Below are 18677 nucleotides of genomic sequence, written 5' to 3'. Positions count from 1 at the left end.
CTCCGCCATATTTAAGATATATTTTAAATTAAAAGCCTTTAAATTTACTTTATTTTATTTTTATTTTCCCACCCAATCATGTCCAGTATTCGCATTGGTGGCCAACTAAATTTGCAACGAGGCTTAATTCTGGAGACGACGCTTTCAATAAGATTTATTCTATGAAAAAATTACATAAATACATAACTTATTTTACCATATTTTCTAAAATTTCCTATCATTTGAAAATTTTTTACAAAAATTCCTCCTCTCTCCTATTCTCGGATACATCACTTTATGCAATGTTGCGGTCAAATACATCGGTTTACGCAATATATCAATTTACGTTGAGTGATGTATCCGAAATCGAGACATGATGTATTGAGACGTTGAGAGATGTATTCGAAATCAAAATGTGATGCATCGGAACGTTTTGAGATATATTCAGATTCCATCAAATTTAAGAGATTTTTAAAATTTGAAAAAGAGTAGGAACAAAATGTAATTAACTCTTAACGCTATAAGATTTGTGTAAAATTTTCTAGAGCTTCAAACCCCCGACCTTTGATACGGGTAGAGGACGAAAGGTGTATAATTATTACTACTCTACTAGTTGCTAACTTGCTAAATGTACTAGTATTTTATCTGAAGATGATGCCCGGCAGCCCTACCCCTACACCTACATTTTTCTTGCCAAACCCTCAGGTACCCTTTGCTCCTTCCCAGCTACTCACTAACTTTTTCACTTTTGCTATAAACTAAAAGAAAAAAAATTAGGAAGGAATAAAAGAGGCAACAAATATTCTTGTTTAGTTCTGTGTTGGTTTGATTAGGAAGAGCTCGAAATCGGTCTCCCTAAAGGTGACGTACAGCCGAAATAGGCTGAAACTTATATCATGTTATTATTAGTTGTTAATCACTGACAACAGTTGCAGAAGTTATTACACTACCGAACCATTGCTCAGCAATCAGTATGCTCAACTTGCTTTAAGCAAACCAAACTCTAATGTGACGACTAACAAGCAGAAAAATTGATATTTCTGATAACAATACGCTACAACAACATAGACAACACAAGACTCTTTTCCCTAACACCTCAAGCGGAGCATATATATCCCGGCATCAAATCCTCTTCTAGTTTATTTCCATAACTTCACAGAACTGTCATGACTTGCAGAAGCAACCATTCCAGTCACTGGTGACTGTGCTAGAGCAGCGACAATGTTTTCATGTGCTGGAATTGTCATGCTTTTATTCTCAACCATGTTCCACAGCTCCAAAGACTGTAGGCATGGATTCACGGAACAAGAATCAGTAAATTTGTAGACAACAAGATTTGTTGCAAGTGTAAACATTTGGGTAAATTTTCTGAATAAAATCCAACAGGAATGACAGTTATAGAGTTTGCAAAGGAGAACAAATATTTACCCTCATTCCTCCAATCACCAATAGAGCTGAATAACTAGGATGAAATACACAAGAGTGGAACTGATTTCCATTTGAACTTAGCTCGTGGATGCAATCACCAGTGTTCAGTGACCAAACTTTGACAGACTCCTCACTTACTGATGCCAGTAGATCACCATTGAGATCCCAACAAAGGTAGTTCACCACTCCAGTGTGTCCCTGTAAACACAATTATCTCAGGAAGTGAGGAATTATGGTTGGAACATACAGAAATATGAAAGTGCCAGAAACATATATAGTTTTTAAGTAACAGTTGATGTAATCCACCACACAATGGAAATTGAAGATCAACCTGGAAAGACTGCAGTTGCCTGTCATTTTCGACATCAAAGATTGAGACCACCTTATCTGATGCAGCTGCCAGCAGCTGACCAGTTATTGGCTGGAATCTCACTTGTGCACTGCCTCCTTGCTACAAATAGAGAGAGGAGACAATTTGAAGATAGTTCATAGGAATATTACCACAACAAATTAATTAAAGAACATAATGAATACTAAAAGGCAAACCTTCGACACTCTAGTACATGAGAATGGACTAATACTCCAGTACCGAATCTCATTGTTGCTATCACAGAAACAAAATAGATCATTCTTTTTCGGATGGAAATCCAGCGACATAACATGAGAAGAATGCCCGGTGTATGAATTCAAACAGTAGCCAGGCTGCAAAAAAATAAATTCGACAAGGGATAATTTGAGTGAGAATATGTGGTAAAAAAATACAGATTGGTATTGTTGAACAATACATGACAATCGGATATCTAAAAATATGAACTATAGGTGTCATGTTGTAAGCGACTAGGTAAGGCCTGCTTCAACATGGCGATTAAACAATAATTCAGCAGAAAATGTCTAAACAATTACATTGGCAGCATCCCACAATCTCACAGACTTATCAAATGAAGCAGTTGCAAGCTGAGTTGAATTAGGCCTGAAGCGGACATCTGTAATCAAGAATTGATGTTCTTCTGGGGTGGTCTCCGTTTGTAAGGTATCCATGTTCCACAGAACAGCCTGATAAATACACAGGAGGAAAGAACTTATAAGGACAACTGATCTAGTGAAAACAAAAGTGCGGCAGAAAATGCTCAGTCATTAGTGAAGTATAAAGGAGATTTAACCACTGAAAAGCACATCCACCATTGGAATGAAATGAAACACTTGATCCATTTGTTGATAAAGTAAAAAGGAATTTCATTAAAAGGCATCCAATTATCTCCATATGCTAAAGATGTTAGATTATATGGAAGTGCCTTTCTACCTTCTTGTCATGTCCGGCACTAGCGAGCAGCTTTCCATCTGATGAGAAATGGCAGCAAGTGACTTTATTCCTTGTGCGTATACAACCAACTTCACCGAAGGAGAATCCTGATATATTTAACCTCTTAGTAAATTGGCAACAAAAACAACAAAGAAAGCTTTTATACAAGTCAAACTCGCATTATCACCTTTGGAAGACTCGGGTTTGTGCTCAGTAATAGTTTGTTTCATTGTTCCATAGATATTTCCATCTCCCCCATCATTTGATAGAAATGACTCCACGTTATCTTCCAGGGAACCAATGTCTCCAAACGTCTCCAAGTCATCCTGTACGATAGATAAAGGCATATTGGAGATGATCTCAAATTTAACTTCAAAACGCATAAAAAAACTACTCCCTCCGGCCCATTTTATGTGGCAACATTTGACCAGGCACGGAAATAAATGAAGACTTTGAAATGTTTACCAAATTGCCCTTTAAAAAGTACTCACTTTTCTCTCTCCTCATAAATGTATTAGAGTATTATTTTAAGATTAAGTGGGACCAACAAGGGTAAAAAAGGAATTGTACCTTTAAATACTTACCATATAAGGAAATGTGACATTCTTTTTGGAACTGACCAAAAAGGAAATGGTGCCACATAAAATGGGATGGAGGGAGTAATAAACTTTGCTTATTCATCAAAGATACTGGAAGCTATAAGATAACTAAGTACTTCTTTACAAATATAACATGCTCAGAAGTGCAAAATACAAAAAATGTGGATGAAAGACAATTAAGGTTTACCAGCTGATTTGTAGAGGACGCTATACCACCAGTTCCATCTCCTCCATACATCATCATGCTTTTTGACACACTGCCGACATGCTGCAGACTACTGGCACTAGTCATCCCGTCACCAGGTGTATGAGTTGATGCTGGTGAGCTTGGTGAAGGGCCAACAGTATTTCCGGTGCCAGTACTATTGGCAGGTCCAGATGACGAATGTTGCTTCCTTTTTCTGCCATTCTGAGTCACAGGAGATAGATAGGTAAATTTCGCTTCCATTGGCTCTGATAAGTAAGGTAACTTAAATTTTCTAAAAACTAAATAAAAATTTTAGAAACATGAAGAGGAAAAAAAGATAATAGGCCACATGCAAGTTAAACAATTATATTGTTAGAAGTACTTCCGCGGACATGGTTGTTGGTAGATATCAACAAAGATAAAATCAGAGGTGAACTCTATCTGGTTAAGCTAACCTGTGGCAATTGCTGCTGTTGCTGTTGCAACTGGTCCTGTTGTTGAGAGGAGGATTGTGGAATTTGGGCCATTTTCATCTGTTAAAGACAAGTAATTAGTACACAAGTAGTTTAGAGTAGAACATTCTACCCGTCACAACTAAATTGCAAGAGCCTCTCTGAATCTACAGAAAGACACAGCACTGTTTAAAAACCGTACATATCATCACATACAATAAGCCAGTGAGGAACAACTTAAGAAGCACTCTCAAAGACAGCTGCAAGGCTAAGGCATGTCAACTGCTCAAGACAGCTGTAATGGTGCCAATTAAACTGAAAGATGCACAATCCATTAGTAAAGCAAGTGCTAATACCTAGCCAAAAGCTAATGTCTCATTGCATTTTGGTTGAGATCTAGGCCTCAATTTTCTGATAATTAGTTTCACTTGCCATCAGCCTTGATATATAATCCTGGCACTTCAGTGACTAAGAACCAAGAAACATTTATTTGTAGAATCCCTTCGTTACAAACTTCCACTAGTCTGCAATGTTTGTTCTTGCGTCATAACATGGAAAAGGCTTATCCGAAAACGGCAAAGGTGAGGGCTTGGTGAACTATATGCTAGTTCAAAGTTTAAGAATCTGGAGGCAGTAAAGCACAGCCTGCTACTCATTTGTTAATTGGTCTCCGTCGCAGTTTAGGGGTAGTTTGTCTTCTCCTCTTCTTTTTTGTGGGTGTGGGTGGGGGAACTAGCTTGTTCTCCAAAGGTAGGTTGAAGTAAATGTATACCAATGCACCAGGAAAGTAAGGACTGTTAACGTCAACCCACCTCACTCTAGAGAACTTACTACGGTTTCCCAGTAGCGCCTTCCTAACAATCCTCACGGATAAGCCTAGACAAGGAAAGAGATAGCAAGGAAAACACTATCCCTTCAATTACCTGCTTTATTATTACTAACAAACTAACATATCATCAGGCGCTCCCATAATCTGCTCAGTCTTCTTAAGAACTGATCTACCCTCCAGATGAGTAAAGAAGAAAATAAAACTTCAGAATCTCTCTCTGTCTCTCTTAAAATTTATAGTCCAGATTAGGAAACTTCCCAACATGATTCAGCTTATGCTACTCAATTTCCTCATTATTTTAGTTAATTGGCTTCAGCGACCTCAAAATTGGCATGCATTGCCTTCAACGTCAAGCTTCAATAGCATTCTGTCTCCTCCTTTCTGCTCTAGAAAGGAACAAAATGCAAGCATCTTGAGGAAAACGCAGTTAAAAATGATCTTTGCACTAAACAATGCATTAAAATTTGGATCTAAGAGGAAAACAATCCATGCGCTCTCGCTGTGACAAATAGTCTTTAAGATTGCATAACGGACAATGCAAAACATAACTAGCCAATGCAGGTACTCTTCTTCATTCTAGGAAAGTAGACCTAACCTTCGGTGAATTTGATTGTACTGGAGAGCATATGGATCCATCATTTCTCGGTGGCTGACCATCTTTTGCATTGAAGTTACCTCTTGGTAATCCACCATATCCATAGCTAGGGGAATTCAGGTTACCTTGTGCTTGAGCCTGTGCAAGAGCCTGCTGTTGTTGTGATGCCAAAAGATATTGATTTTGGTTCTGTATATTGGGCTTCTGTACTTGCAAACCAACACTTGGCCTCAAATGGTCAATTCCCTGACAATATCAATGAGCAAAGCAGCCAAACATTAATATCGAAATTGTGGAAATTCAACTTTTAAAAAAATGAAAGCAATTATTAGTAACTTACAGTTAACGGCCAACCCTTCAATGGTAAACCAGTCATACCTTGATTTAAGCCTAAAGAACCAGGAGAAAATGAAAGGACAAGTTACCCAACTGGCCGCCAATATAATCATCAACAAAATTGAGTTAGAACTACCACCCCACCCTAATACCTCCCCTCCCCCAAAAATAAAAAAGAACCAAAAGCATTGGAAAAAGAGAAACACAGAACTTCTCAAAATTGAAATCCACTATAAACAGACCAACAAAAAGATAACAATAACAACATACCCAGAAAAGAACTTACTAGTTATTACTGATGCCCACAAAGAACATCACTCAAAAATCTACCTAAACTCGCACCAACTGTTTCTGCTAAACACACATGCTTGATATGCCAGACAATTTTCCGAAAGGTCACATTAAAAAGGTAATAAATAAAAACCATAACAGCAGTGGCTCTAGAACATTCCAATAGTGACAACTAGATTTATGTCCACTACGAATGCTAAAGAATCAGAAGTAACAAACAAGAAATATTAGTAAGAAAATATGCATGACGCCACTTGAAGGAGCACAATCAGGAATTGACTCCAAAAATCTACATAAACACTAACATGGATATCACGGACAATCAGCTATGCCAAAAATGGGATGCAATGAGGCAAAAATGTAGGTGCCAGGTATTGCACTAGTTATGTTATTTATATGTGACTGAACTTGGAACAGATTGAAGATGGAAATAATCATTTCTGAAGTCCTGAGCCAATCCTCTAAAAGTGGAAGTTTTAATCTTCTAGAACTTGCTGTACAGGAAAGAGAAAGAGCAATTTAATTCGTGAAAGTTACCATAAAGGAGAGGAATATCCATTTGTCTGGTAGCCAATAAATGGAAGAATGAAAGAGTTCAGATTACGGCAAATGAATGCCATAAATGGTTATGGGAAAATATATGGAAAAAAACACACTTCATAAGGATGTCTGTGTTGCAGAGATATGAACTGAAAGAGTTCATTAAGAGAACTCCATGCTTCCTTCCAAGGATAAAATTAGATAATATGCCAAACTCATTCCATGTGATTACATTTAAAAATGAAATGTTTTACGACTAGAGATCATTAGTTGAGTAGGTGGACAAAGGGTGCTAAGCAACCAAGACGACAGTACCTGCACCGCTGAGTCCTGACTTCGACTGTAGAATAGCTTGCCCATAAATTGATGAAGGATCCATGGGCAAAGATTTCTGAGTACCACTCAAGTTCACTTCCGTTTTAATATCCTACATATTTTCCAAGGATATTGAGCTGAGCTTGGTCCAAGACGACAAAATAAACCCAATAATAAGCAGATATTGTCTGCTGAGGTAAGAGTTCAACTAGTTACCGCAGCCATCTGAGGGCGCCCTTGCATTTGCTGCAATGCTGCAGACATGCTACCCGAATTACCTTGTACCAACTGGCTGAATCAACGGAGAACAAATGCAGGTATAGAAGTTCAGACAAAGCATGCAACAAATTAATAGAGGCTACCTAAAGTAATGCAAAAAAGGCAGGAGACGTGGCAAGAAAATCTTGCACCACTCATACCGTTGATGATTAGATGCAGACTTGAGAAGCGCCATCCTATTGGGATCAATAAGAGGTGAAGATGTCTCCGAGTCCAAGGAATGAGGGTGCTTCATTTGTTCCTCGTACATTTTCATGGCCAAAACACTAGCAGATGGTTGCCCCATCATGCCGCCTTCAGAGTTTATAGCGCTTATAGGACCACCAAGGGAGGGATTTTGATCCCTTCGCTGTAATTGGGCATTTCGTTGTTGCATGAGCTGCAACTGCTGCATCTGTAGCTGTTGTTGATGTTCCCTTGCTTTCATCTGCTGTGTCTAGAGTTCAAATCAAACAAAACAAGGTACTTAAGCCTGGTTATAAGTAGAGAAAGCCACAGAACTACGTCTAATGCTATTTAGGGCGACGAATGACACATCATGTAAGTTCAACAAACCTCTATGTACGCTGCTGCTGCTTCAGAATGTTTTTCATTTGTCCGTGCAATGAAAATGTCCCAAAACACAGACCACCATTCGAAAAGAAACCCTCCAGGTGCATCAATGGCTACAAAAGGACAAATCAAATTATAAACACCTCAAATGTGTCAAGTTATGAAAAAGGAGAATAAGCATGAACCACTCTGCAGATTGACTAGCAAAACAGCTAGAGATAAGATGATATGCATAGAAACAATTAGAATTAAAAGAACTCAACATGTAGAGAATGTGTTAACATCATTACCTACGGGATCCGTAGCAACCTTCCCTTCTGTCATGAAAGCTTTTGCAGAATTATGCAGCTTTCTTTTCAACAGATAGTCATGAATGTAAACATCAAGCCTATCAAGACAACAAAAATCAATTCCATCATAACTGTGAACACTAGTACTCTTTATCTAGGGACTTCAAAAAGATTGGAAATTTCTGTTTCTTCTTCTGACTATATTTGAGAATTTGGTACTTAATCACACAGTCTTTTAATCTTTGGTAGTGAAACATGGATGCTGGACGTTTTTAACAAAGAAACTGAAAATTTAAAATGAGCTGACTAGCAGGAAGAAGTTGCATACATCTTATCAGCTTCCCAATTACTCTGCGCCATGACTTTCACTCGATCACTTCCTGCAGGAAATTCCACGCAGCCAACTACCAGTAATCACAGCAATCACAGAGCTACACAATAATAACATAAACACAGTTAAAACAAATTTATCAATTAAAATGAAAAATGAAAATACAGGTTTAAAAACCGAAATGATTCTCATCAAGTAACATTTTACCAATTATGAAGATCAAATCCAGCATTGCTGATTCAACAAAAATCTCTGTTTAAAAAAAAAAAAAAAAGGAACCCTAATTCAAACAAAATCAACCGTAATTAACCAAAGTTGATGAAACAAAAGGTAAGATCTTCATCAATTCATAACTCTCAACTCCAAAATCACACAGTAACACTATCACAAACTCGAATTCACAAATTCACAAATCAGCTCACAACCTCAGCAAGCTCAACACACAAACAAACAAAAAAATCTCCAGCCAAATAACTACCTGAAAGAAACAGTAATTCAAGTAGAACAGCTCCAATTGAAGTCAGCTAAATCAAGTTTTCGCACAAAACCTCCGATCAATTACACTTTTTTCCGAACATTAATCAACGATTAAAACATAAACTTAGATACTTATCATCAGCAATTCAACACTTTCTTCTCTAAAATTCACCATTCATAAGCTTGTAAAAGATTCTCTTCACAAGGAAGAAGAAGAGCTTCAACGAAAGGAAAAAACGGACACAAAGAGAGGGTATATCAAAGTGAAGGGGAAAGCCGAAAATAGCAAAACAGGCTGTCAACTAAGGTACCGAAGCTGAGGTTAGGATTAGCCTTTTGTTTGTGTTTGATTAGGATGGGTATTAGGTTCGGGGGGATTGGCTCGGTGATTCGGTTCGAGTAAAGGGGTAAAGTGGGGACAATATTTACGTAAGCAAAAAAGCGGTGCTTAGAGTGTAACGCGCGGAGAAAGCGCAAGTGAGAGTATAATTAAAGAGGTAAGGTCATTATCGGGAAGTAGTTACAAGTAATTCTGAACTGTGTGCTATAAAGTCTATACATTGAGATCCCTATAGTAAGCTACTATGCCTAATTTTAGAAACAAAAAATCTCCGTCTCTACTTGCATGTCGTTCTTACGAAAATAAATATTTTTTATACTTACTATTCTATAAAATCAATGCATTTCATACCTGCTATTTTTCTTATTTTATCCTTAAGAATTTATCAAAATATGCATTTATGAATCAAAATAAATTAATTCATGTTCTTTTATTGAAAATTGAACTTGAAGAGAACACTAAATAATGATACAACGGTAAAATTACCTAGTTTCTTAAGGGGAGTGAAACCTAAAATTGTGACAATTAAATAGGAACAGATGAATAATATTTCCTTTGTTTAAAAAAGAATAGTCTACTTTGACTTAGTACACAATTTAAATTAATGTCAAATATATCAAAATATTTTGTGGTATGCAATATATTATGTAGAAAGCTGAAATTAAAGTGTTACTTCAAATTTTTTTAAACAGAAGGGGTTATAAATATAGTTATGGGTTCGCCTTTAGTGATCATCCTTCAAATATACATTCATGAAATTCGAAAAATATCATATAAATTAAGACACAACGAAAAGAGTAAAGAATAAACAACTATTTTTAGGTTACCCTCAAATATTAAGGAATCCATTTTATCATTTTGTGTGATTTAGTGACAGAAGAAAAGGCACACATGTAATCATGTAGGACAGTGTTCAGATTGTTATGTTTGTTGATAAAACATGTGTAACATAAAACTGTTTAATTGTCACTTTCACAACACATAATTGCATGCCTAGATTCTATTTTTAAAAATAAATAAATAAGCCTTTTTTATGACTTTCTGTTCAAATATTCAATAGATAGAATTGTTAGTTTAGTTAGGCATCTTAACTGAAAAATTAAATTGACAGGTTTGAGGGACCATTAATATATTTAACCTAACTATTAAGTATCATGATGTGACTATACATATTTCTAAACTCATACATCGAGTCGTATTCAAAATTGAATTATATTAGTAAAATTATTCATACCCTTTGCAGAAGATATGAGAAGGAAAAGAAAAAATATGGAGATTATGCTGGATTACCTCGTAATTATTCAAATATAGTTTTATAAGTTATTCTCTCCGTCCCAATTTATATAACTTGATGTTTGACGGATGCTTACTTCTGGAAGTTGAAGATGTTTTCAAACAAGATGCTACAATAATCTTGACCAGAGGGCTAAAAGTTTTGGTTTTCTTGATGTTTTGGTTGAATTTTATGTTTCAACAAGTTGTGTTGTTAATCTGTATTATTAAATTATGTAGAACAGAAACTTCGGAAAATTTTGTGAGGAACAGAAAGATTTTAAGAGTATCAAAACAAAAAATAATATCAAAATCAGTAAACAGAAAATAACCTGAAAATATTTTCTTTTAGGAAGAAAAATGAGCCCACGGAAAGCGAACCACTTAACAGCAGTAAAGTACACTCGAATTTCTTTATGTATAAAAAGAAGAAGTCGTAAAATTTGTTGTTAAAAAAATGAAAGAAACCCCTTTATTATAGAAAATAAAGGATAGTATGAACAAGTACTTATTGTGCCTTGTTGGAAAGATTACAACTTTTTGGAAAAGTCACAACCCTTTTGATAAGTCACAATCTTTCAAAAAAGTCACAACTCTTTATTTTCCATTCACATTTTAAAACCTAAAAATGTGTCCCTTATCAAATAGAGAACTACGCATTTTAATGCATTCGTTTTTTTCTTGGTGTATGCCTAGATTCATTTCTATTTAAACATAAATAATACTCCTAAGTCTTTTATGCACCCAAATGTGAGTAGTATTGTTAGCTTAAATATTCATCAATAGATATAATTGTCAGTTTAGACTTCTTAACCGAAATATTAAATTGACAAATTTGAGGACCATCAATATATTTAATTAGCCTATAAGTATCATATCAGATTATACTTTCTTTCACTTTTCATTTTCGATTTATAAACTTTTGAAGAAATAACATGTAGCATGTTATAGTTATTTCATATTGTTTTATTTCTCAAACTCATATATAGTTAGGGGTGTAATCAAAATTGAATTATGTTATTGAGATGTAAGGCGCACAGGATTAAGTATTTGATAGTATTAGAATATGTTTGAAATTAAGTGTCATATTATTCCGTTTAATGTAAATTAATTTTTTTAATAAGAAGTGATTAAGAATTTTATAAGGTCTCCGTCATAGAAATTAGTTCAGCTGCGCGTGAAAGCTGATTTGGTCACCTGGACTGAAAAAAAGAAGTCACAGAGACTGGAATTCCGATTTGTTGTAGTCTTCGTCCGTACAAATAAAATAAAAAAGAAGCCAATTTTGTGCGGCGTTGGTCAATTTTTACCGCTTCTATTTTCTTGGCGGCGCCAAAAAGAGAAGAAATTTAATTAATTTATGTACACATTCTTAATCAAAAAAGAAACTAACTCACACTTCGTTCAAAAATGGAATTGAGGTTAACCCTTCTTTTATCTATGTATTCTTTTTATTTTATTTTTTTATGTATACATTATTTTGAATTTGTTCAGTAAAATAATAATAACATATTTAGTGTAATATTAAAGTGGGGTTCAAAAAGTGTAGGGTGTGATTAGAACTTCTCCCTATGATGTAGATTTTATTTACCTGTCTAGGAGCTTTCATCTTCGTGCTTCATGAAAATAATGGTCAAAATGAATTCAATTGCAGACTATCCCTATTCTCTGTCAACTATCCCTATTGAGAATAGGATTGACTACCAATTCCGTTTCTTTGGCCTAATTATCGATTAGAAGATAGACCTGTGGAATTGGCTAAGCATTTTATTCGAACAAATATAGAGCCGGAATGGATGGCTTTGTGTCTATTACTAGTTTTTCTGACTGATCAATATTCAAATAGATGGGGTAGACTAAGGAGCTCAAATCGGCGGGTTCTTTCCCTTGGCGGAATTGCCACATGATATGAAATTGAACAATGTTTCGCAAAGAAATAGCCCACTTGACTCAAATCATAGCCTTAAATGGTAAGTGAGAGATATTTACCATCTAAACAACTCTCTCTTGTATACCTACCTCTACGAGATAGAAAGGTTATGGGAAGGGAAAAAAAATATGGAAATTGAAGATGTTTTCTAACAAGATACTATCATAATTAATCTTGAGCAGAGGGCTTAAAGTTTTGGTTTAGTTGATGTTTTCAATATTGCAACTTGGCAAGGTCGAATTTTGTGTTTCAACAAGGTGTCTCTGTTATCAAATAGAGAATTATGCATTATAGTACTAATACATAGCTTGATGCTAGCTGCAGTCTCTAGTTTATTCGTTTTTTGTGTGTTGGTAAGCAAGTTTAGCTTTATATTGCATCTTTCATTGATATCTGACTTGATTGATTATGCATTTCCATGTCAAGTGCTGAGATGCAGTTAATCTTGTTTCATGTGTCGATTCTATGCAATCTTTTACTCTGATATACATTTGGTCATAAATTTTTTTTGAATGTCTACAACTTAAGCCAAGGTGTAGCCTGTTAGCTCTCAGGTGCATTTTTTGGGAAAAGCTATTGAACTGTTTTGTTCTCAATCTGTTGTTCTTACTGTGTATGGATATTTGTTCATGAATTTCACTGGAGTTGTGGTTTATGGCGTTACGAATATTATTTTGGAGCTTGTATACAACATGCTTCAGAAGTTTATCAAACATTTGTTGTGAGGGAGTTGCATTGTATCGTTCTCATCTTCTATCGATCAGTGCCTATGGTACAACAATTAGAGCCAACATTGATCAGGGATAATGCTGTTCTACAAGCACTGCAGTTCATCTAGTACGTACGCGAGATGACCAATCTAGCAAGACAAAGATCAGTGAGGATGCTAAGAGTACCTTCCAATCATGAAGAGCAGAATATGAAGAATGATAGGCCATCTACCAATGCTGCTGTCATAGAGGGGATGCTCGGAACAAGTTACAAGGGGAATTTTATGGTTACGGGCCAGAACACTAGGTGTGAGTAAGGCTGCATATATACTGCTTTAGCAAGTCATGCTAAGATATATATGTGGACACATAAGTGCTACTCAGAGCTGACATCAACAAGTAGAAGAAATCTTTTATCGTTTCATTTCTTGGTGAGATTGATGTAACAGATCGTACATCCATAAGCTCAATACATTCCTTATCGTTCTTTTGGGGAAACAGGTCTTTTATTCTCGTAAAAGAATGTTTCTGAATCATGATGTTGAATAACGAAAAGAACTTAGCAATATGGATATAATGATAAGTGATCAAATTGGACATTGTGTAATTCTGAAGTATAATCTTCAGTACAATATCACTTGTTTAACACATTACAACACTAAAGATGAGCAAATGCTAACATGATCAAGACTTTTATTCAAACAACCACAAGTACAACTTAATAGCCAGGCTGTTGGAAGCCATAGACGGTGAATCCTCCGTCAACTGGTATAATCTGACCAGTGACATAAGAAGCACCAGGAAGGCAGAGATACGCGATGAGGGATGAGACTTCTTCCACTTCTCCTGAACGCCCAAGAGGAATTCTTGATATTAAGGCATCCGAAAATTCTTTATCCTTGAGCAACTGTCAGTATAGAATCACCAAATTCATCACATACAACATTTAAGACAGTGGAGCATTTTTTAACCAAACTATAAATGGATGACCTTTTTGCAGGGAATTTTGACCCTTTTCCCCTTTCCAATTTAAAATGAGCCTAGATTCACCTATGCACTGATGCAATATATAATCAGACACAGAATCAACAAGAGGAGAATCTCACATGTTTCACGAGGGGAGTATTTGTGTAACATGGTGCAACAGCATTAACACGAATACCATCTCTTCCCCATTCACAAGCCAGATTTCGTGTAAGCTGAATCATTCCCGCTGCCATCAGTAAATATATCAAAGGAAGATGGTATGAGTAGTAGGTAAAAACTTACTCGCACCTGATGTTTAAACTAAAAGCACGAGTAGAGTACCTTTTGTTGCTCCGTAAATAGAAGTACCAGAGACATGGACAAGACCAGCAACAGAGGCAGTGAAAACAATACTTCCAGCTCCAGATGATTTCAGAAGAGGATGAGCAAGTTGACTGAAATGGAATGAAGATTCTAAATTTGTAGCCATCATGTGTGCATAATCTTCAGCATTATAATCGATAGAGTGCTTCCAAATGTTTGTTCCAACATTGTTTATCTACATCAACAACATAAGGTAATAGTAAATTTGGTCAATTTTTTTCAATTTTTTTTTTATACTGAATGAACATTAAATGTTAATTTCCAGTGTTGGATCTATCAATTTCACATTAGAGCAGCTCTTTCAACTTCCGCCTAATTATTCAAGAATCAGGAGTTGTCTGCCTGCCTAGAAGAGCAACTCGGATTGGTACGTCTTTTCATTAATTTTAACTATTGGATCTCACTTTGAATACAACTTCTATCAAAAACGTCTAATATCCAAGCAAGTTGGGCCAAAAGACTGTACAAATCCACATTGACAGGGGCGGATCCAGTGCTTCGGCTTGACTTGAGTATAAATTCTTAAGTATTTGAGAACCCACTAAAATCTCACCAAATACTAGATTTTACCCGCCTAGAAGAGCAACTTTAATTTAATTGATCCTTTTTATTGATTTTGACCATTAAATCTCTCTATGAATATATCATATACAGTACTTGATATGTCTAAATGCAAACAAGTTAGGTGGATTAGTTATACCAATCCTCACAGGGCCATTGGGGCAGATCCAGTACTTCGACTTGACACATGTATAGATCGATATATACCTACTAAAATTTCATTTCAAGAAATACTCTTTAAATTCTAAATCCATACTTTTTAAAAGTACGATAAGTCCAGTGTTAAGAATATATATATTAAAAAGTCAAACCCATAGTCTCGATTAATCCAAGCACTTAGTTAGGTTGATTAGCTATACGAATCGTCACACTAATAGTAATGACAAGGCCAAAGGGGCGGATCTAGTGCTTCGGCTTGACTAATAATAAGAAGATGGATTTATGGTACTCACAAGAATGTTAAGTTTTCCATCAAATTCAGAGGAAACTTTTTTCATGAGCTCAATTCTTTGGTCTCTACAAGTTACATCACATGCTGAGCCTTTCACTTGTATGCCTCTGTCTGCCCAATCTTGCATTGGCTCATTAAGCTCTGATTCTGTCTTGGAACATGTGTACACTTTTGCACCAAGTCCAGCTAGCTCCTCTACAACTGCATGACTAAAAAAAAAAAAAACTTATTAAAGATTTAAGTTATATGCACGAACAACAAGTCAACTACTAATAACAAATGTAAAGAATTTTTACACTAGATCATCGTTGTGAAATTAAAAATGTAAAGTACCCAATTCCAGTAGTGCCACCAGTGACAAGAGCAGCCAAACCATTAAGTGACCATCTAGAACTTTTGGCAAACGCTGCAACTTTAGCCATTTGAGTTCTACTTTTTTCTTGCTTCGAAGATATTGTGTGTGTATATATATAGGAAAGTATACTTAATTAATTAATTGCTCTAAAAAAAAATTAAACATTATATGAAGTAGTACGTACAGCTAATAAATACTACATTTTTTATTTTCGAAACCTTACTATTAACTCTCACGTGCAGATTTTCGAGGCTCGTGTTAGATGTAGCTAAACCATGTGGAAGATGACAATATAATACCAAAATGCCCTTTAATTTTGTGTTCTTAAACATGCATGTCACATGAAAAACTGAAATTAAAAAACAATTACATACTCGAGCTAACTCCCATGATTTTTGATTAAAATTGAAGGGATCTTATTCATTTCACCACGCGATTTTTGTTTAGTGTTGGTGATTTTCCATGTTCTGTATCAACACGTTTTTTGAGGAGATAGATTTGTAAGTTGTAACAACGTCGCCTTCAAACATATATATGAATATAAAATAAACAACACATGGTGGTAGGGATGGCAATGGGGTGGTGTGGGGCGGGGTGGGTTTAGCTTAACCCGCAAAATTTTTAATCTGTCTTACCTTGCATAATAATTTTTTTCATTTTCGGCGCCCCACATAATTTTTTTAATATTTTTTTTCTAGTTAAGTTTGATACTAAAAGTAGAATTCAAAAAAATAAATTCATTTATTAAGTTTTATTAATTTAATAGAGAATAGAGACTTAAAAATTTATTTTTTAGAGGTAAATTGGAAACATGTAACAAATTGTATTATTTTTTTTTGAACCATTTTCATTTACTATCTTGAATATTTTAGTAAATAATGATCTATCACTCTTATTATAATTAACATGCAAAAAGTTAAAATTAAGTTTGAACTCATATAAAATCACATATACCCACAACCCTCCCCGCCCCGCATTAATTTTAAAGAAACCCACTTCAATCCGCCCCACATCCCTCATGCCCTGCATAGCCTTAAATTCGTCCCTCCCCGCATAACTTTAAATCCACCCCGCCTCATTACCATCCGTACATGGTGGACGGTAAAAACAAGTGGCTTTCTAGCATTACTTAGTACTTTGTAAGGAAGGGATATCACTAAAATTAGTTGATAAATATATAAGATAATTTGGAAACTTTTTAAAAACTTAACTTACATGGTGGACGGTAAAAACGAGTGGCTTTCTAGCATTACTTAGTACTTTGTAGGGAAGGGATATCACTAAAATTAGTTGATAAATATATAAGCTAATTTGGAAACTTTTAAAAAATTTAACTTCCCATGCATTTATCTTAATGACATTTTTTTTAGAAATATGTGTGGCATGTTCAAAATCATAATTTTAATTAAAGTTACTTTTGGTATGTTGGTACCAACATTATTTTTAACAAATACAAAATTTTATGCTCAATCAAATACTATCATACATTTTAAGAAAAAGAAATCATATTTAACACATCGGCATGATCACAACTTTAATTCATGAAGGTTTCAGCTAGAACACGCTTGATGAACATAGAATACAACAATAACAATAACATACTCAGTCACAACCTTATCCCTACCTTGTGAAAGCAGAGAGATTGTTTCCGTTCAACGAAAACACAAAACATGAGAACATTAAATACAACATTATTATAAAAGTACTAGGTAGCTAGAAATTCTACACTACCATTTTCAAACAAGTCCTTAAGTTCGAGCTGAAGAAGTAATATCGCTCGATCATTATTATCAAACTGACTGCAATTTTTTTCTGTCCGACTATTAATAATTAATAGCCAGGCTGTTGGAAGCCATAGACAGTGAATCCTCCATCAACTGCAATAACTTGGCCAGTAACATAAGAAGCAGCAGGAAGACAAAGATAAGCTACCATTGATGAAACTTCTTCAACTTCTCCAGGACGCTTAAGAGGAGTTCTCGATACTACCCCTTCCATAAATTCTTTATCCCCCAGCACCTGTGAATACAAAGCCATCAAAAGGGTCAAATTTGTCTTTTCGCTATCGAATAAGGATCAAGTTTACCCTTTGTTATACTACTCATACAAAAATATATATTATAATGTTACCTAATAAGTCGCTCAGATATACCCTTTCTCCTAATTATATTAGGTCTATTCAAAGTGGACGTATATATAGCCTAACATTATTATTTTGGTGAAATTATGAACACCACATGACATGCCATCATTTTGTCCCAACCCCCTCCACTTTTTTGTCCACCACTACTAGCACCATCAACACCATGACCACCACCGCCCTCATAATGGAGGGATAAATTTAATAGTTGATAGGTTCGAGTTTAAAATTCCACCATAACATGATCATTCTAATTTATTGGATTTGAAGACTATTATTTATATATATTTAGTAAATTTCTTAAATGCAGTATTTGAGTCAAAGCTATTGAGGTCTATATCCACTTTTGCGTTTGTCCCTATACTAAATTTTTCCTTGTTTATGTAAATAATTAAAGATGTTAAAAAAAATTGTACATATTTGAACGATATAATAAAGTTGAGAGAAATATTACATGTTCGACGAGGGGGGTGTTAATGTACCATGGTGCAACCCCATTAACACGAATTCCATCTTTTGCCCACTCACAAGCGAAATTTCGTGTAAGTTGATTCATTGCCCCTGTCATCATAATTTAAGAATAAATATAAAGTCGAGCTTGGATCATTGATTGATAGTAAATAGCTGATAAGTTTTAAGTGTTGAAAAATATTTTTAAAATATTGAAATTGTTTGTATAAATAAATAATTGTTTGTTTGGACACAAGTATCGAAAGTATTAATAAGTAGTTGATGTGTCTTGTTAAAAAATATTTATTAGTTGCTATTTTGTTAGAATGATTAAAGTA

The 18677-nt window shown here is 35.1% G+C and overlaps 5 protein-coding genes across 8 annotated transcripts in view; 1 reads left to right on the top strand and 4 right to left on the bottom strand.

The window, feature by feature from the left end:
* LOC125874324 (vesicle-associated membrane protein 721-like) overlaps positions 1-18677 on the top strand; it is a 122165-nt gene that overhangs the window by 32949 nt on the left and 70539 nt on the right. The gene's annotated exons all lie outside the window — the stretch shown is intronic.
* Positions 1-18677, bottom strand: part of LOC125874333 (wound-induced basic protein) — a 120347-nt gene that overhangs the window by 91963 nt on the left and 9707 nt on the right. The window lies entirely within an intron of this gene.
* On the bottom strand, positions 871-9006 carry LOC125874292 (transcriptional corepressor LEUNIG_HOMOLOG-like). 2 transcript variants are annotated; one of them, XM_049555151.1, is made up of 19 exons: positions 8782-9006; positions 8511-8555; positions 8301-8403; positions 7973-8070; positions 7686-7795; positions 7271-7566; positions 7068-7143; positions 6852-6963; positions 5710-5759; positions 5370-5615; positions 3949-4026; positions 3494-3715; positions 2895-3033; positions 2708-2814; positions 2311-2460; positions 1954-2109; positions 1739-1858; positions 1408-1605; positions 871-1262 (listed from the first exon to the last, which is right to left on the bottom strand). In XM_049555151.1, the coding sequence occupies exons 3-19, from the start codon at positions 8330-8332 to the stop codon at positions 1119-1121; spliced, it is 2334 nt and encodes a 777-aa protein (XP_049411108.1). In that variant the 5' UTR covers positions 8333-8403; positions 8511-8555; positions 8782-9006; the 3' UTR covers positions 871-1118. The 2 variants fall into 2 exon arrangements, with proteins under 2 accessions (XP_049411108.1, XP_049411109.1); XM_049555152.1 differs by lacking the exon at positions 8511-8555 and having other exon boundaries at positions 8782-9002.
* Positions 13607-15855, bottom strand: LOC125874316 (tropinone reductase homolog At5g06060-like). The gene is made up of 5 exons (XM_049555185.1): positions 15728-15855; positions 15396-15603; positions 14341-14557; positions 14139-14245; positions 13607-13939 (listed from the first exon to the last, which is right to left on the bottom strand). Exons 1-5 carry the CDS (start codon positions 15814-15816, stop codon positions 13751-13753), a joined length of 810 nt encoding a protein of 269 aa, XP_049411142.1. The 5' UTR covers positions 15817-15855; the 3' UTR covers positions 13607-13750.
* Positions 17569-18677, bottom strand: part of LOC125874319 (tropinone reductase homolog At5g06060-like) — a 47425-nt gene continuing 46316 nt past the window's right edge. For all 3 annotated transcript variants that reach the window (XM_049555190.1, XM_049555189.1, XM_049555188.1), the window contains 2 exons: positions 18344-18450; positions 17569-17768 (listed from right to left, as the gene is read on the bottom strand). In XM_049555190.1, coding sequence (XP_049411147.1) covers positions 17580-17768; positions 18344-18450 — 296 coding nt within the window. In that variant the 3' untranslated portion in view covers positions 17569-17579. The remainder of the gene's footprint in view (positions 17769-18343; positions 18451-18677) is intronic.

This window comes from Solanum stenotomum, chromosome 8 (genome assembly GCF_019186545.1).
Source record: "Solanum stenotomum isolate F172 chromosome 8, ASM1918654v1, whole genome shotgun sequence".
Taxonomy (NCBI): Eukaryota; Viridiplantae; Streptophyta; class Magnoliopsida; order Solanales; family Solanaceae; genus Solanum; species Solanum stenotomum.
The sequence above is the reverse complement of the archived record's forward strand: the minus strand, read 5'-3'. Positions and strand labels throughout refer to the sequence as shown.